At 35.8% G+C, this 19,541-nt stretch overlaps 3 protein-coding genes and 1 pseudogene across 3 annotated transcripts; 1 reads left to right on the plus strand and 3 right to left on the minus strand.

Moving 5' to 3' along the window:
• Positions 1-699: 699 nt before the first annotated feature.
• Positions 700-1,976, minus strand: LOC148585304 (uncharacterized; annotated as a pseudogene).
• Positions 1,977-6,631: 4,655 nt separating this feature from the next.
• LOC148585305 (uncharacterized) lies at positions 6,632-6,908 on the minus strand. Its single transcript, XM_088516953.1, has one exon. It carries the CDS (start codon positions 6,842-6,844, stop codon positions 6,638-6,640), a length of 207 nt encoding a protein of 68 aa, XP_088373079.1. The 5' UTR covers positions 6,845-6,908; the 3' UTR covers positions 6,632-6,637.
• Positions 6,909-12,814: 5,906 nt separating this feature from the next.
• On the plus strand, positions 12,815-14,942 carry LOC132180735 (Pentatricopeptide repeat (PPR-like) superfamily protein). The gene has a single exon (XM_059593653.2). The coding sequence runs from the start codon at positions 12,992-12,994 to the stop codon at positions 14,879-14,881; it is 1,890 nt and encodes a 629-aa protein (XP_059449636.2). The 5' UTR covers positions 12,815-12,991; the 3' UTR covers positions 14,882-14,942.
• A 355-nt stretch (positions 14,943-15,297) lies between these two features.
• Positions 15,298-18,694, minus strand: LOC132183171 (Pentatricopeptide repeat (PPR) superfamily protein). Its single transcript, XM_059596571.2, has one exon. The coding sequence runs from the start codon at positions 18,643-18,645 to the stop codon at positions 15,523-15,525; it is 3,123 nt and encodes a 1,040-aa protein (XP_059452554.2). The 5' UTR covers positions 18,646-18,694; the 3' UTR covers positions 15,298-15,522.
• Between the last annotated feature and the right edge of the window lie 847 nt (positions 18,695-19,541).

Consider the following 19,541-nt stretch of genomic DNA (forward strand, 5'->3'; position numbering starts at 1 on the left):
TGGCCATATCGGATGCGGAAAGCCGTCTTGGAAATATCTTTCCTCTTTATCCTCTACTGGTGATACCCGGAACGAAGGTCGATCTTTGAGAAAATCATAGCACCCTTTAGCTGGTCGAACAAATCGTCTATGCGAGGTAGTGGATATCTATGTTTTATGGTGATTTTGTTAAGTTCCCCGGTAGTCAATACACATCCGAAAAGTACCATCCTTCTTTTTTACAAAGAGCACATGCGCTCCCCATGGCGATACGTTGGGGTGAATGAATCCTTTGTCTAACAATTCTTATAGCTGGGTCTTCAATTCTTTTAATTCTGCTGGTGCCATCGTGTAGGGTGCCTTGGATATTGGGGCTATTCCCATAATTAAATCAATGCAAAATTCTATCTCCCTGTTAGGAGGAAGTCCTGAAAAGTCTTCTGGAAAGACATCAAGAAATTCTTGCACCACGGTTATCTCCTCCATTTTTCTCTCCTCTTGAGGCGACTCCTTTAAGCATGCCAGGTAGACTTGACATCCTTCTAGTAATAATTGCTTGGCTTGTATTGCTGAGATTAGTTGTGGAGTAGCGCCCACCTTGGTTCCCACAAATTTGAATTCGGAGTTAGTTGGAAATTTGAAAATTATCTCTTTGTTGTGGCAATCAATGATGGCATGATTGTTTGATAACCAATCCATTCCGAGGATAATATCGAACCCTTACATATCAAACACTATCAAATTAACCGTGAGGATTCTTCCCTCAATAAGAATTGGGCAACCCAAGACTATTTTCCTGCATAACACTGATTTGCCTATCGGGGTAGATACTAGTACTCCTACTTCCATTGATTCTATATTAATACAAAATCTCCTAGTATACTTAGCTGATATAAAAGAATGAGTAGCTCCAGAATCGAATAAAACCCCAGCCTTGCCAATAAAGAGGGATAGAATACCTGTGACTACTCCTTTCTCCGTTTTTGCTTCACCTAGTGTAAGGGCATAAACCCTTGCTGAAGTGGGTGGTATGCGATTATTCCCTGCCTGTAGTGATGCAGCACCTCCTTTTGCCCTTGGGCAATCCTATGCAAAGTGACTGGCCTGACCGCATCGGTAGCACATATTAGTCCCCGTACGACACAATCCGTAGTGGAGGCGTTGGCATTTTGGACAAGGCGCGTTGATAGCTGAACTCGGTCCATTCTCCATGGGTTTGACTCCATGATTATTTCCGTTCAGTCTTCGTTTCCATCTAGCTTGGTTTTGATTTGGTGGGGGTGCAGCCATCTTTTGTGTTTCCACTATTGCCAAAGCACTCCTCTTCATGCTCTCCTAAGCTAGAGAGGTCTTGTTGACTAATTCCACAAAATCTTGAATTTCAAAGCATACAACACATTCATGGATTCGTGGGTTGAGACCCTATTCAAACTTCCTTACTTAATTTTGTTCATCCGCCACCAAGTAGGGAGCAAAGCGAGCTAATTCATTGAAGCGGCCAGCATACTGGGCGACTGTCATATTTCCCTTGGTGAGGTCCATGAATTCTCGAGCCTTCGCGTCCCTAAGAATCTTGGGAAAATATTGCTGGAGAAATTCTTTCTGATATCGCGGCCAAGAGATTGCTTCCTCCCTGCCTAGTTCTTGAATCAGTAATACCTTTTTGGCGGTCCACCAGTGTCTGGCTTCACCTGACAGTCGAAAAGCGGTGTATTGTACTTTCTATTTTCCGTGCAACCTGCGAGTCGCAAAATTTCTTCTACGTCAGTCAGCCAATTTTTGCACTCCACAGGATCTCGTTTCCCATCGAACGGAGGAATGGGGAGTCGCTCGAAGCGTTTGAATGGGCAGCCGCGCTCCTCCTCACGGGGTGCTTCTCTTCTAAGATCAGTTATGGCTGTGACGAATTGCCTAGCCATAGCTTGAAACATTTCAGCCATATCCGGGGTAGCCTCAACTTCCAAACCTTGAGAAGATCCTTCTCCTCATTCTGCCATGACTCTGTAACGTGCCAAAAATTAGAGTTTCCTATTTAACTACTTACAAAAATTTAAATCATAAGCGTAGTGATGCAATTTGACCTAAGCCTGGTTTCCACGTTATTTCCTAGGTTAACAAAATACAAGTCAAACTCATAGTTGACTTGGCTCTGATACCATACTTGTCACGCCCCCGATTAAGGTGAATAGGGGAATGCGAACTTAAAAAGAAAAACACAATAATTAAGGAATATAATTATCAGATATCATTTCATTAATACTAAACCAAGTGAAGATAAGAAGTCAAAAGCTATCTAGAACTATTGTTTTAATATGAACATATACAAGATCTATTTTACATATGAGCTGGGAACCCAAAAAAAAACAAACAAACATTTCAAGCCCTGTTAGAAGGCATAATCAAAAGCGACTACTATAGGGAGGTTATAGCCTCCCCATGCATCAAGTGTTCTCCTATATACACATAATAAAAATTGTGCAGTCTACAAAAAAACAAAAGTCTGCACAACAATGGCTTGATCCTTGCAACCCATTGGAATCTCAAGCTCTAAAACTCCTACGGCTCCGCAAAGCAGTAGGTCTATGTGTCCCAAGCATAAGGCCATATAATCAGGTCCTCAAGAATGAAAACACTTACGGGAGAAGCTCCATTCTCAACACTATTATATATAACGGCATCTGAAAAATTTAAAGGAAAAAATGGTGAATTCGACAACTCAGTAAGTAACCATAACACCAAGATGCTATAAATATGCTATGTAGATGTTATGCTATAATCTCAGTTATGCACAAATAATAAAACAATTGACAATTAATAGCAAGTAACTTATAAAATGTACAAGCACTTCCTTTTACTTTTCTTTTCAAAACTACTATTACCCTTTTGACCCGACACCACAAATTTACCGTGAGCGGCTCACGTTAGCTTGTCCCGAAGGACCTATATGCTCATCCTGTCGTCACAAGGGAGGGCTACCAAGTTGGGAACTTCCCTAGGTGAAGGCCACCTGGCCGGTAGCACACACCTTCTCGTAACCGTCTTTCGGTGTGCTTGCCATACTACCCTATGAGGTACCGATCCTCACTATAATCGTGTATCGGGTTAAACCTTTATAACCATGAATGCACATATAACATTTCGTATGATCTGTAAACTCATCTGTAACTGTATACTGTGCCATGAATGCACATATAACATTTCATATGATCTGTAAACTCCTCTGTGCCATAAACTTTGAGAGCTATTTTCATTCATAATTGCAGTTATGCATAAATCATGAAATATGGTAACTGTATCACGTAAAATTATCAAACAATGACATATGAATAAATAAAAACTTGTCATTGAAATATAGAAGGAATTGCATTTGAAAATCATGTAAGTGAATAAAATCCCAAACATTTTTCTAAAAGATTTATAATAAAATATGTTGGGGTTTTTGGTGTTGTGACCTCTTACTTGGATTTGATGTTAAGTTGGTATATATATATATACATATATACATATAAGTCTCTTGATATCCAATTGCCCTACCAATAATGCTGTACACGTGTATGTATATATACAAAAAAAAGCTACATATATATTTATATATATATACACAAAACAACATGACTATATATATATATAATTCTCATAATATCCAATTGCCCTCCCAATAATGTTGTACACGTGTATGTATATATACAAAAAAAAAAAGCTACGTATATATATATATATATATATATATATATGTGTGTGTGTGTGTGTGTGTGTGTGTGTGCGTGTGCGTGTGTGTATGTGTGTGTGTGTGTGTGTGAGGTGCTAAACATTTATTCATTAAGTCTTACACATATAAAAAATTTATTATTGTTATTATCATTATTATGGATGTATAATAGTTAATCACAAAAACATTATACTGGCTTATGTGAGAAAAAAAAACTGTCTAAACAATATATATATAATCTCTATAAAACCTACAAACTAACATTCCAATAACAAGAGTCAAACTCCTTAGATAACTACCCATACAATAATCCTAAAATACCCATAAGAAACAAATACTAATCTATCCTAAATCTTTTTTAAGAAAATAAAATAAAATAAAATGATAATAGAGAAAGGGTCCTTACCGCTACTATGCTAGAACGGGGTTGCAAGAAAAGAAACTGGAAATAAGCTCCTATTTCACTACTGTGTGGTCGTGAGGGGAAGGGAAGACCTTCGGGTATTTATAGTGTTGAGAGAGATATATAATAATACAAAAAAATTTAAGTTGAAGGACATGTGTTAAGTGGCTAAGGGGAAAAGTCATGCAAGAGGAGAGGACAATTGCCTCATTACATGGAGGCTTCATCTAATGCATGAAAACACATGGCAATTGAGAAAAAAAAGTAAGACACGTTGAATGAATTTGGGCCTGGACGCTACGCCTCCTTTTTTTTTTTTTTTTTTTTTTAATAATTATTGTTATTATTATTAAGCAATAAATCCTCCAAAAATCCAAAAGACTCCCAAGTATTTAATAGGCTAATAATTATACCAATACTCTCCTAACTAAAAGAGTCTTCTTATATATATATATATATATATATATATATATATAAAAAAAAAACAAAAATGCTCTATAACAAAAATGCTTTATAATTTTATTTTAATTTATAAAATTTATAGGATGTCACATTTATTCTAAAAACTATGTAGTTTTTTTAAAGTTATTTGGCGCTTAAAATAATTATGCCACCAAGGTTTTTTAACATGGCATTTATTCTAAACACCAGGTAGTTTTTTTTAAGTTATTTGGCGTTTAAAAAAATTATGCCACCGAGGTTTTTTAACCTAGCATTTAGAAAAACGCTGCCTACTTTTGGGCATATTGTGGATGATACAAGAGTGATGCTTAATTATTTCTCTCAATGGAAATGTGGGCATGTGGATAGAGATGCAAATAGAGTTGCCCATTATTTAGCTAAGGAGGCAACATAATTTATCTTATATAGAACTTTGTTGGAATGAATTCTCGGGTTGTATGACTGATATTGCTAAGAACTTGATTTCTTTGTTCTATCCATGACAAAGAACCTGATTTCTTTGCTAACAAAATTTGCCATTGATAGTACTTGATTTCTTTGTTAATGAGAAGCTTGGAATTATTATTTAAAAAAAAAAAAAAAAAAAAAGCCGCCTCCCCCCCCCCCCCCCCTTTTTGTAGGGGGTGGTCGGCCATAAAAAAAAAAACCATATATTTTTTTAAGAAATAAATTTTATATATATATATATATATATATATATATATATATATTAGATGTTTTAATAATTTTGGTAAAATTTAACTGAAAACATGTGTTGTTACCGATTTGGAAAATATGAACAGCTATTCTTTTTTACCTTATTGCATCGACCTCAATAATAACTACTTATTTTTGTAATGAAATAGTCATTCTGCATAACATGTGTCTCCTAAGCCTTGGAATAGGCTAAATAGCCGATTCCTTAATCGAGGAATAGCCCTTCCTCTATACAAAAAAAAAAAAAAAAAAAAAAAAGAAGGGGGGAATAATTATTCCTGAAGGAATAGATTAATTACTATATTTTCCAAGAAAAAAAAAAATCACAATACTTTTTTAAAAAAAATAAAAAAGTTTTTTTTTTTTTTTTTTTTTTTTTATCAATTTTAGTGAGAGATATGTCACTAAACTCAAAAAGATCGAATAACTATTTTATTACACCTTTTATTCTCAGTATTAACTATTTATTTTTCTAATGAAATAACCATTGTACCAAATGTGCCCTAAGTTGACATTGTGTGTCCACTATCTGGCTATGGATATTATATCCAGGTAATTAAAGTCAATTCATTTGTATTTTTTTTAGAGAATATAATTCAATTCAATTGTATTTTGTATTTTTTTTTTTTCAATTTTCTTGCATTGCCCAAAGTTTATAAATAAATGTTTTTTTTTTTTAAATATCAGAATTTAATTGTGTGAACATGTAAAATAAAATTATCCTTTTGTTTTTTAAACGAGAGAAATATATATATCTATATATATATATGTATATATATTGATGAGGAGAACCCTCTTACGTACGGAAGTAAATAAATGTTGAGAGCTGTAACTTGCTGGCAATCTCAACGTGAAAATAGATATTTGTTGGGAAGCTGTCGTTTCATTGCAAGAGCGTTGGAAAGGCAATTTTCCCCTTGTCAGACGTTTGGCCGTTTAGGTTTTTGGGATTTCGACCAATTCTGTCACACTTATTGCATTACACCTACAACTTTTCAGTATATTTATGAGGGAGGGCGTCTCAGCAAGCAACAAGCAACAAGCAACATCATATATTCATATCCCCTATCCCCTATACTAACTAAATAGCGTTTAAGTGATTTTTCGGATCAAATAATGAAATGGGTGTCTGGCTTGAAGAAAATTATGAACACAAAAAACCCACAACCTGAAGCTTAAAAATTAAAATACTCTTAAATTATTCACAAATTTCCTGGATACATTTTATATAAAAATCATAGCTTGGAAATAATTCTTTCTTCCCACCTACCTAGGCTTCATTAATATGAGATGAACCCAAAAGATGTCTAAATAGACTAAATCTAACCCCATACAAAACTATTTCTCACCCAGAAACAGATAAACAAATGCTGCAGGAGGATGAAGATTTATGGGTAGGTTCGAAGAGTTGCTCCACAAAATGTGCATATAATTGCTTTCCAATATTTCCAATAAAATGGCACGTGACAAAACCTTGTTGCCGTCTTCATGTCCGCCACGCTCGCCCCGCCGCCGCACCGGGAACATATCCCCGCCGCCGGCTTGCTCCGTCGCACTTGCCGCTCTTGATCGACCAGGAAACAGAAGCAAACCATGGTGTGTAAGTGTTTCGTACGTTTCGGTCGGCCGGAATTTCGGGTTTGTGTGGATAAATGTGGGAGAGAGTGGTCGGCTGAGAAAAGAGTGCAAGAGAGCGCTCTTATATATGCATGAGATAAGTTAAGGATCGAGCAAGTTTCGATAGCATCCTAATCGCTGACCGTTGGATCGACGCACAGCTGGCGGGGTTGGTCGGCAATAGTTGTTAGATGTTTATCGTACATCCTTGGACTTGAAGCTTTCCTTTGAAAGGCGCGTCGTTTTGTGCCACGCGTAATAATACAGTTGGAAATATAAGTAGGGGATTGATGGTTGTAATATCTGGTGCGTACACGTGGACATCAAAATGGCTAGTATTGATCATGTAATTATTAGGGGCGGGCGGTTCTTTTTTAAACTGAATACGGGTGGGCGTTGGAAGGTACCCTGTTATATTTGGCTGGGTCTGAGCGCACACACAAAAGTTGTGGTCAAACATGGGCAACCATAAAAGTATAAAATGTCCAACCATTTGTTTGTTTCCCAGGAAAATAAATAAACAAGAAAAAGAAAATGCTACATTGCACATCCTTTTTAACAATAACTCATTTTAGTTAGATAAATCTTATACCCTCCGTCCCATTTCATTTTACTGGACTGATGATGTAGAATTCATTTTGGCTGATCCAAAAGTTGAAATAGACTGATCCACGCTACATTATTAGCTAAAAAGGATGAGAGTGAGAATTATATATAACATTACTTTTTTTTTCTTTTTTCTTTTTTTTTTTTTAGTTATGGATGCATGACTATACAATTAATATAAAATAACCCATTGTTTTATATAAACTATATCTTATAATTATCTTATATTTTCAACATTAAAAGTCACCATTATCGAATTTTGTAGTTATTGAATTCAACAACCTCCTAACACAATATTGCTTTAATTAAAGATGAAAAAGATTTGTTGAAAATATCACTCTATATATATATATATATATTTGAAAGGAGAAAGATATCTATTCTCCTCCATTATATGGTTCACGTTTTTCTCATCGTTATAGTCAAATTTGATGTCAATCATAACTTTCCAATCACAATCCCTAAAATTGACGTTTGGAGGTTTTAATTAAGACCACTCTTTGTGATATATTTCATATTTCTTATATTAAACGAGCCAAATTCATATAAATTCTTCTTGGCTCGCACAACTTAATTTCCATTACGTTTTATAGTGTATTTTTTTGGGTAATGGAAATATCAGAAGTATTTTAAAAAATTAAATCATTTTCCTAATTCGACATATATATAGTTTAATCATTGTAATTTTGAGTTTTGACATAAATACGTGTATATGTATAAAGACTATGTATGGACTCTAAAATATACTTATGTAGAATCATTTTTTTTTTTTCTTTTTGAGCAAAAGGGTAGGCCGGGGAGACCAATTATGGTTATTCTACTTAGCCGCACAGGAGGGGCATAGACGGTGAGAGCTGCAGGCCACAGCCTAACCCAGCCCCACCAGGGCATTAATGGGAATCGAAGGTGGCTAATACTAATCAGGCATATGTGGGTATTCTCTATTGCGAAAATTCAAACTCACGCTCTAGTACATGCTTTAACCACTTGAGAACTTTCTTAAACTATTAAACCACCACCCTTGATAGTATATAAAACAAAATAACATAGGACTCACGTAGGATTTAACTAGAAGACTAATACAAAAGAAAGAAGGAAATGTATGTTGTAGTAGGACTATGCTTCTAGAACGATTAGTACTTCCACTTGATCTTGGGCTCTATTGCACGTTAACTTTCTTGGACTTGTAGTAATGAGAACTCTATCACATATATTTTAGTTGGACGCTAGCCTACGATCGCCTAAATTTTCCATGGGTCAGCAATTTCCTCATAGGCAACTATGAACCCTAAGATGTTGAATGCTAAAATAGTTAGAATGGTCTATCTTTAAAATAAAAACAGATAAGTTTAAACTATTCTAACTCAACTAGTATTCGAAAAAAAAAATTATTAGGGTTGAATTAGGGGCGGAACCATAATTTTTTGTATATGGTCCAAACCTATGCAAATAAATAAATACATAGATACATATAGTCACTCTATGTATTTGTGTGCGTCTTTATGTAAAATAAAAACATATAAGTATTAAACTATTCTAACTCAACTAGTATTCGATAAAAAAAATTAGGGTTAAATCAGGGGCAGAACCATAATTTTTTATATATGGTCCAAGCCTATGCAAATAAATAAATACATAGATACATATAGTCAATATATGTGTGCGTCTTTATGTAAAATAAAAACATATAAGTATTAAACTATTCTAACTCAACTAGTATTCGATAAAAAAAATTAGGGTTAAATCAGGGGCAAAACCAGAATTTTTTGTATATGGTCCAAACCTACGTGTGTGTGTGTGTGTGTGTGTGTGTATTCACTCTATTTGTATGTGCACGCCTTTATGTAAAACAAAAATAGATGAGTATTAAATTATTCTAACTCAACTCAACTAGTATTCGAAAAAAAGAAAAAAAAAAAGAAAAAAAAAAGAAGAAGTAAAATCAGAGGCAGAACCATAATTTTTTGTATATGGTCCAAACCTATGCAAATAAATAAATACATAGATACATATAGTCACTCTATGTATATGTGTGCGTCTTTATGTAAAATAAAAACATATAAGTATTAAACTATTCTAATGTACTCAACTAGCATTCAATAAAAAAAAATTAGGGTTAAATCAGGGGCAGAACTAGAATTTTTTGTATATGGTCCAAACCTACGTGTGTGTGTATATATATATATAGTCACTCTATGTGTATGTGCACGCCTTTATCTAAAACAAAAATAGGTGAGTATTAAATTATTCTAACTCAACTAGTATTCGGAAAATAAAAATAAAAATAGAGTAAAATCAGAGGCAGAACCATAATTTTTTGTATATGGTCCAAACCTATGCAAATAAATAAATACATAGATACATATAGTCACTCTATGTATATGTGTGCGTCTTTATGTAAAATAAAAACATATAAGTATTAAACTATTCTAACTCAACTAGCATTCAATAAAAAAAATTAGGGTTAAATCAAGGGTAGAACCATAATTTTTTGTATATGGTCCAAACCTATGCAAATAAATAAATACATAGATACATATAGTCACTTTATGTGTATGTGCACACCTTTATGTAAAATAAAAACAGATAAGTATTAAAATATTCTAACTTAACTAGTATTCGAAAAAAAAAAAAAAAAATTAGGGTTAAATCAGGGAATAAACCATAATTTTTTTCCATATGGTCCAAACCTACATCAATAAATAAATACATAGATACATATAGTCACTCCATGTGTATGTGCGAATGTTTATGTAAATTAAAAACAAATAAGTATTAAACTTAATTCCATACAAAGGCTTCTTTGTTACAGAGTAAAATGATTTCTAAAAAATATTTTTCTTGTGTTTGATGCAACAGAAAATAATAGTCAAATCAAAAACATTTTCGGTTTGACCATAAAAGTTTCTTTAGTTTTCATAAAATGATTTCATTTTTTTAAAACTATAAACTATTTTTCAAGTTTAAGCTTATCCATCTCAAATCGCCAAATTTCGCCAGACTACCGTTGGGCCTTTGTCAGACCACCGCTGGAAGTTGCCGGTCGTTTTCCGCCGTCGCTCATTTTTTGTACAAGCTAAACGCCGAAAAATATTTTTAAGGAAATAATTTTTTCTAAAGAATAATTTCGTTGAAAAGTTTACCTTAAAACATATGAAGCCCAAGTCATAATTCATAACTTGATACAAGGCCTTGTTTGGGAAGCAAGATTTTCCAACTCAAACTGAAATTTTTTCTAAATTCATGTTTGGCAATTTTTTAAACTCAATTCAACTCAACTCAAAAAATTTCAACTTAACTCAAAAATTTTCATCTCAATTAATAAAAATTATAAATAAAGATTGAAAAAATAAATAAATAAATTTAGGGTAGCCGAAACACCCCAAGTGGTAGCTGGGCCACCCCAAGCCCAACTGGGGTGGTCCGACCACCCCTTAATATTTTATTATTTTTTTAAACTTCTTATTATTATTTTTTTAATTAAATTTAAAAAATATATAATATTTTATTATTATTTCTATAAATGGGACATATGTTTCATTTATGGCCTTAGGATCTCTCTAGAGAGATCCTAATTATTAATTGGATATTCTCCAATCCAAAATGGACGGGAAAAAATCCTCTACCGTGTTTGACCCACATTCCTTCCTGGGCCATAGGTCGAATAATGAAGGTTGTTGATAGAGGACAATTTTCAATCATATTTGCTTTAACAAAAGGGACATATATAGCGATTCTGACATCATATGGGAAATAATTAATAGCGTTGGAAAGCTCATTTAGAGGGTTACAAAGTCATATTTCATTAAGTTTTTCTAATTCAAATGTTTACTGAGTTAAAATAGACCGTAAAAAGAAAATTGAAAAGCCGTACAAAATTGCTCGTATGTTGTTTATGTTTGAACAAGCTTTAAAATGAGTTGACAAAATAGCTCGTTCAATAACTCATATGAAGTTGGGTTCGAATGAGTTATTCATAGATGCACTCGTTTAAAGTTGGGTTAGAACGAGCTGCTGTGTGAATTGAGAATTCATGTAAGAATACGAGGAAACTATAGTTAGGTTCGAAAGAGCCTCTTACACGTTCAGACAAGCTCCAATAAATTTTTGTAAACAAACTTTTATTTGAGCGTTTTCTTAGGTTCATGAGTCTAGGTAGTATAAATATATGTAATGGCTATCTATAGCCTTAATTTATTATGTTATTTTGACCAGTTATCAATGAAAAACACTTTTAAGAGTGGTTTTCTTTTCTATCCACATTAAATAATTTTTTCTAAAGAATAATTTCGTTGAAAAGTTTACCTTAAAACATATGAAGCCCAAGTCATAATTCATAACTTGATACAAAAGCTAAATGTCTATAAAATCATTTCTATGTTTCGACTCTTATTTTTGTTCACATGGAGAGTGGAGACAAAAGGGATTTTAGGCGTGAATCACACAAAAAAGTGAACCCACCACCAAATCTGCAGAGACAGCACAGCGCTCTTCCCCACCAAGTCACCCACCGCCGCCCAACAAAAATTATCAAATTCCTCCACCCACCCACGCGCGCACGGTTTCACTTGAGAACTTTGTGTCTTAATTGTTAGGGATTTTTGTTTTGTGTTTTGTGTTTTTTTTTTTTTCATGTTAGAATATTTGATATTGTTTTCTAAGTTGATTTATTTATTTTTAATTGTATTTTTAGATTTAGTCTAGAGTTTTTTGCCTAGTACCCACAGCACTATTCATTCTCTTTCAATAAATAGAAAGCCATGTATAATAGTACAATATAGTTAATATACAATATGTACCTCATATATTATTCCGCTCTCTTTCCTTTTCTTTCTCTATTTTATATTTTATTCTTCAATGTTGATGTCATTGTCACAACCGGTAGCCTTCAACCCTAAGTTCTACAAGAAAAGCTAAGGCATTAGCAGTGGATGCCGTACCACTTTCAATGCTTAAGGTAGACTAAGAGACTTATGAGATCAAAATAACAAAGATAGATAGAAAATTATTATAATAAGCTTCACTTTGGACCCCTGAAATACGGAAATGCCTAAAAAGACCAAATTATCTTTCGATTTTTATTTTTATTTTCAAAAAATGAAATTAAGAGTAAATTTGAAATTTTATAAAAAATTCATATGTATAAACGTCATTTTATCACTTTTAACGTTTAAAATTTGACGAAAAGGTAAATTGATTGAAATTAAAAATTTAGTGATGTAAATTGAAAGTTTTTAAATTTTAGAGAGTTTTCTCAAAACTCTGATAAGTTCTAAAGTGAAGTTTCTCCCTATTATTACGTAGATAGCAAGGTGAAAAGATGGAACATTTCCATGGCCGATCCTCCCCTGAGGTTTTAGAACGAATTTTGTTCTAGAGCTATGGGCGAGATTGCTAAAGAAAGAAATTAAAAAGTAACCAAGAAATACAGTAATCCTATACTAAAATACCCAAAACAGTCAAATTTTTGAAAAACAGTTGCTTTTTGTTTCTTTTCCCTCGCTCTCTGAGAATCTTTGATGAAGCTCTTCTTCAAACGGCATTCCAGCTCTCTCACCTCTTTCGATTTGAAAAACCCATCAACCAGCGAGTCCCAAATTCTCCATCTTTGCAAGCTCGGCGAGCTCCCCGATGCGCTTCGACTCCTGAACTCCATTAACTCCACCGATATCGCCGTCAAACCAGTCCTCTACGCTTCACTCTTACAAACTTGCACCAAAGTTCTTGCTTTCAACCATGGCCTCCAGATCCATGCCCATGTTCTTAAGTCCGGCCTCGAGACTGACCGTTTCGTCGGGAATAGCTTGCTTTCTCTTTATTTTAAACTAAATCGTGATTTTTCGGAGACGCGGAGAGTTTTTGATGGTCTTTTTGTTAAGGATGTGATATCTTGGACCTCGATGATATCTGGGTATATTCGAACGGGGAAGCCCGGGAGCTCGCTTGAGTTGTTTTGGGAAATGCTGGGATTTGGGATCGAGCCAAATGGGTTCACTTTATCTGCGGTGATCAAGGCGTGTTCGGAGCTTGGGGATTTGAGGCTAGGCCGGTGCTTTCACGGGGTGGTTGTGAGACATGGGTTTGAGGCGAATCATGTTATTTCTAGTGCGTTGATTGACATGTATGGCAAGAACTATGAATCGGGAGATGCGCACCGGCTGTTTGATGAGTTGCCCGAACCGGATGTTATATGCTGGACTTCGGTTATTTCGGCGTTGACGAGAAACGATTTGTTTGAGGAAGCCTTGGGATTCTTTTATGCGATGCAAAGAAATCACAGGTTTTCCCCGGATGAATTCACATGTGGGACAGTGTTGACTGCTTGTGGTAATTTAGGGAGGTTGAAGCAAGGTAAAGAAGTGCATGCTAAGGTTTTTACTTCTGGACTTTGTGGAAATGTGGTCGTTGAGAGCAGCCTTTTGGACATGTACGGAAAATGTGGGTCTGTCGATGAATCTCAACGTGTTTTTGATAGGATGCCCAAAAGGAATTCAGTTTCTTGGTCTGCATTGCTTGGAGTATACTGTCAAAATGGAGACTTTGAGTCTGTTATTAAAATTTTTAGGGAAATGGAAGAGGCTGATCTGTATTGCCTTGGAACTGTTCTTCGTGCATGTGCAGGTTTGGCAGCAGTAAGACAAGGGAAAGAGGTTCATTGCCAGTATGTTAAAAGGGGTGGTTGGAGGGATGTCATTGTAGAATCAGCTTTAGTTGGTCTTTATGCAAAATGCGGTTGTATTAGTTTTGCATATAAAATTTTCACGCAGATGCCAGTTAGAAATTTGATAACTTGGAACTCAATGATTTGCGGGTTTGCTCAAAATGGAAAAGGGGAGGAAGCTCTGAGAATATTTCATGGCATGATTAAGGAGGGAATAAAGCCCGATTATATTAGTTTCATTGGGGTTCTTTTTGCTTGTAGTCATACAGGTTTGGTTGATCAGGGGCGAGACTATTTTATCTCAATGACAGAGGACTATGGAATCAAAGCTGGAACTGAGCACTATAATTGCATGGTTTACCTCCTAGGCCGTGCTGGGCTACTTGAAGAAGCTGAAAATTTGATCGAGAATGCAGACTGTAAAAACGATTCGTCTCTTTGGGCTGTTCTTCTTGGTGCTTGCACCACCTGTACGAACCCCGTAACTGCAGAGCGCATTGCTAAGAAGATGATGGAATTGAAACCTGATTACCACATGAGTTATGTTCTTCTAGCTAATGTTTATTGCGCGGTAGGACGGTGGAGTGATGCCTCGGAGATTAGGAGGTTGATGGAAGACAGAGGGGTTAAAAAGATGGTCGGTAAGAGCTGGATTGAAAGCAATAGAAACTTGAGTTCTCATCTTGACGTGGGTAGTTTCATTATTCCTGGAAAAAATAATGCTTCTAGTGTAGGGGGTTTTGTGTGATGTTAAGAAGAGATGGGAGATTAAGGATTTCATGTTCAAGGCTCTAATGAAAATGGCTTGAACAAACAGATGCAATTTTCTTATCTTTCACTATTTTTTATGAACAATAACAATTTATTAAAAAAGAAAAGGCAAAGCCCTCATGCACAAAGGTATATAAGAAAGACAGCCACCCTAAGTTGTCTAAAATCTAAGAAGTTTACTATGTCCGAAAGGGTGGTCTAAAATCTAAAAAGTTTACAATGTCCAAAAGATTTGAAGCGGAGGTGAGATCTAGAAAGGAACTCAAAAATGAAATCACATTATCCTGTCAAACAGCATGATGATGAGGAAGTAAAAAAGCTATGGGTAGGAATAATAAGGCATCACAGCAGTTACTTGAGTGAACATTTTGCATGAGAATCAACAACATTGCATGAGAAACGACAAATTTTGGTATATGGATCAATATACAACATTTACATATCTCGATCAAAACCTCACCTTGTTGGTTAGAATCTTCCATCAACCACTATTGTATTATCACTTTCTATTGTGAAATTCACACATACACAATCTTCATCGCTTGCAAAAATGCTGCTTCTGTACAGGGTACACTAGAGGGGGTCTCAAACTGTGAAGATACACAATAATTGGGTATCCTACAGACCTGAAGAAATTTCATCGTATTCATCTACAGTTTCAGAATCAGATAATTCTTGCAAGTCATCCGACTCATCTTCAGTTACAGAATCGGAAGGTGGTTGAGAGTCGAAAGCAAATCTCATCTCTTGGGTAACCAATTTAGCAAGGTCATGACGGTTGACATTTTTATAAGCATCAATAATAGCCTTGAACAAGGATTCACTGGGCTCAATCTCACCAAATTTTAGTTGGCTGTAAATCCGCTTCACGCCCTCAACCAATCCAGCTTTTCCATAACAAGATACTAGATTTATATATGTTACAAGGTCTGGCTCCAGGCCTTCATCTTGCATTTTCATGAACATGTTCAAAGCCTTGTCAATTTCCCCAAATACCCCATAAGCATATATAGCAACATTGTAGGCGGAAGAATCAAGAACCACATCAGCTTTTGCTAAGGTTTCGCATGACTCAATTGCAGAAGCATGCATACCCACTACAGAGAAAACAGAGGTGATGACAGCTTGTCGAGCATAAGCTTTTCCTTCCTGGTAAGACGACTCTAGCTGTGTTACTGCTTCAATCGGAAAACCTCCCTTCTTTAATACGGTGAATAATACTTTGAAGGTCCCGGTGTCAGGCAGGAGCTTCCGAGCTACCATCTCGTGCAACAATTCACCGCACTCGCGTAACTGTCCGTTAGTGGCATAACATGCCAGTACTTTATTATATGAAACACAGTCCCTCAGTAAACCTGACTGTTTCATCTCCTCTGCAACATCAATGGCTTCATCCAGCATGCCCATGTTCTTATAAAGGTACATCATCGTTGCAAATGAAACCCCATCTGCCCAACCCTTTTCCCTCAAATCTTCAAAAACCAATCTGGCTTCAGAAACCATCCCTAGATCTGCATAAAGATTGATCATACTGTTTGATGCAACAATATCCGGACTGTCCTCCAAGTCCTTTATCCTCTCATATAGTGCTTTGGCTCTTTCCAAGTTCCCCACCTTACTATAAGCCTTAATCATACATGTCAACACTATTTGATTTGCTGAAATCTTAGATTCTTCCATCTGGCGGAAGTATTGAAGAGCATCTTCAACTCTGCCGGACTCTGCAAATCCATTGATTAAAGATCCATAGACTACTTCATTAGGTGTAATTCCTACTTCTACCATTTCTTGGTAGACGCCAACAGCATCAGAAAGCTGGCCAAGACGGACATAGCATGCAATAACAGCAGAGAAGGTCAGACAATGTGGCTTAAAACCCATTGCCTGCATTTCAGATAAAAAGTCTCTTGCTTGTTCCACTAAATCCCCTCCTGCAAACATTTGAACAAGAGAATTATAAGTGCACTCGTCAGGCCAAGTCCCATAATTTCTCATGCTCTTGAAGAGAGAGAGAGCTTTATCATAAAGCTTTGCCTTTCCATAAGCTTTAACCATAATATTGTATTCCAAAATACCCTTCTTCTGTCCAACCAAATCTCTCTTACCAAAGAACACGGCCTCGGCTTCAGCCCAAAGCCCCTTTTCAGCATAAACATCTAAAATTGCTCCACGTGTCTTCGATGACAACCCACCATTAGATTGACTCTTTTCGAAAAAGGATTTTGCCTGATCAAGCAATCCTTCATTAATATACATCTTAATAAGACCAGGAATAGAATGCTCATCAACATGCAAGCCAGATTTTTCCATTTCCAAAAGCACAGTCTCCACATCTGGAACCATATTTCTCTCGCACAATATATGGAGCACAGCTCTATGAGTTACACTATCAGGGAAAAGGCCCACCTCTCTAATCTTCCTGTAACACTTGAGAGCTGCATCAATGTTCCCTGCTTCCGCATACAAAGACAGAAAGATGTTAAAAGTTTTTGTATCAGGACGTATACCCCTTTCTTCCATCTTAGTAAGCAACAATTCTGCCTCTGACAAATTACCATGACTTCCACAAGTAAAGATCATAGTATTAAAAGTAATGGTATCCATTGCCACCCCAGACTTCAGCATTTCAGCAAACACATCAGCTGCATCTTTGAGTCGCCCAGCCTTCCCATACAAATCAATCAGCGTATTATACGTAGATGTAAGTCTTGGCTTCTGAACAGGATTCTCCACATCTGATGCACTCATAACTTTTGAAGTAGAAATTCTCCCACCCGTCTTGAAAAGCTCTGTTGACAAGAAATGCTTAAAACTAATAAGTCCTGAGCCAGTCCCATTTACAGAATCAACTATAGAATCCAAATCAAGATCATCCAACTCAACCTGCCCAAAACACCAGGCCTTATAAAACCTATCAGCTCTATCAAACTCTCCTGCATCCTTTAACACCCGAACAACTGTATTCATCGTAACCTCATCGGGGAAAAGTCCCCTTTGTCTCATGTGCTTAATCCACAAAATCGATTCTTTCACAAGTCCTGCTTTCCCATACACATCGATAAGCATCCCGTACGTATTATTCGTGGGCAAAACACCATTTTTTGCCATTTCAATCCAACAAAGCCTCAGCTCATCCCATTTCTGAGCTCTACCCAAAGCTCGAAGCACAACATTATAGTGAATTACATTGGGCACGTATCCTTTCCGCGACTTAAACCACTCAAAAACCCTAATTACTCTTTCCCAGCTACTCTGTTCTTTGAGAATCACCGTCTGTTCTTTTGGACTCAAATTCCCATCAAACGAATCAAGGGCCTTTCCGACATCGTTTTCAGACTCCAAAGACCTCAAAATCGAAGGCAATACACCTCCATACCTCTTCTTCCTTCCATTAATCGAAGAACTTTTCGTGGACAAAGCTAATGTTCTGGAATGGCACTGAAGCTTAAACCCTAGAAAAACCCTAGGTCCCTTTAGATTCTGCTTGTGGTCATGTGAATTTACCATAATATCAAGGGTCCGGTAAGAGGGTGAAGCATAGCGCAAAGAGTAGTGCATTCTTTTGACTAAACTATGGTCGTGCAGAGTAAACCCTAGAAAAGCCCTGGTTTTGAAAGGAGAGTAGGGGTTTTGAAGCTTACTTGGGTTTTGCATTGAGTTTTGGAGAGTGTCTTGACCTAATTCTCTGGAGCCGTAGCTATGGCTGCAGCTGTAACTGTAACTGTAACTGGGGAGCATCATTTGTGGTCTTCGATTTTGAAGAGTGGAGGTTTAGGGTTCCAATGGGGGGTTTTTGGCATCATGTGAGGTTTGGCTTTTGTCGGAGAGGATAAATACTAGGACGGAAGAGCTTTGTTACCGCCCAAAAATAAAAAAATAAAAAAATAAAATCGTGGGCTGTGTCAAAAAATTGCGAGTTTTTATGTCGTGTGTCGGTTTCGGGTCATGTTAAAGCAAAAATATAAAAACTTATATAAGTCAATTATAACCCGATCTATTTGATTAAATGAATCAATCCCTCAGTACTTATTTATTAATTTTGTATTAAGTTTGCCAATAGTAACTATTAAACTTATGTTAAAAAACGTATGGTTTTTTTTTTTTTTTTTTGTAACATCTATCATTAAAGTATAAAATGCATGTGAAAGTCGTGGATGTCAATTGCTTTATTAATCATATTAAAAATTGAAATGAGAATCACAACTCTAAAGGCAAGTAGTTTAATAAAACTTCCTCCAATCCAATTTAAAACAAAAACTTTGTTCTTCCACTTAACATTGCACCAAGCCTCCATATTTTTTAGATTTATTTATTTTTCATACTTGGACCAAAAAGCCAGCTATTGACAAAACTGAGTGGTTTGCTATTGTCATGATTCGACCTTTAATTCAAATATTCCTTTCTTCTTGTTGGTTTTTCTGGTAAAGAAACAAGAGCCCATGAATTCAAATGCGCAGGTTATCTAATCTTCTTATCGATTTATTGATGATGGGGGAAAATGCTCACTAAACTACATATTTTCCTCCATCTTTTCTTTTCCGAATGAACCTGTTTTCATCCAAATTTTTCTGATTAAAGCATCCTCTTCTTTTTCGTATGATAGCAGCAATCAACAAGCAGCCACGTTCATGTGAGCA

Source organism: Corylus avellana, chromosome 5, assembly GCF_965113065.1.
Source record: "Corylus avellana chromosome 5, dhCorAvel1.hap1.2, whole genome shotgun sequence".
NCBI lineage: Eukaryota > Viridiplantae > Streptophyta > Magnoliopsida > Fagales > Betulaceae > Corylus > Corylus avellana.

Coding starts and splice junctions, on each gene's coding strand:
- LOC148585305 (XM_088516953.1), bottom strand. CDS start 6,844: ATGGTTTGCTTCTGTTTCCTGGTCGATCAAGAGCGGCAAGTGCGACGG.
- LOC132183171 (XM_059596571.2), bottom strand. CDS start 18,645: ATGATGCTCCCCAGTTACAGTTACAGTTACAGCTGCAGCCATAGCTAC.
- LOC132180735 (XM_059593653.2), top strand. CDS start 12,992: ATGAAGCTCTTCTTCAAACGGCATTCCAGCTCTCTCACCTCTTTCGAT.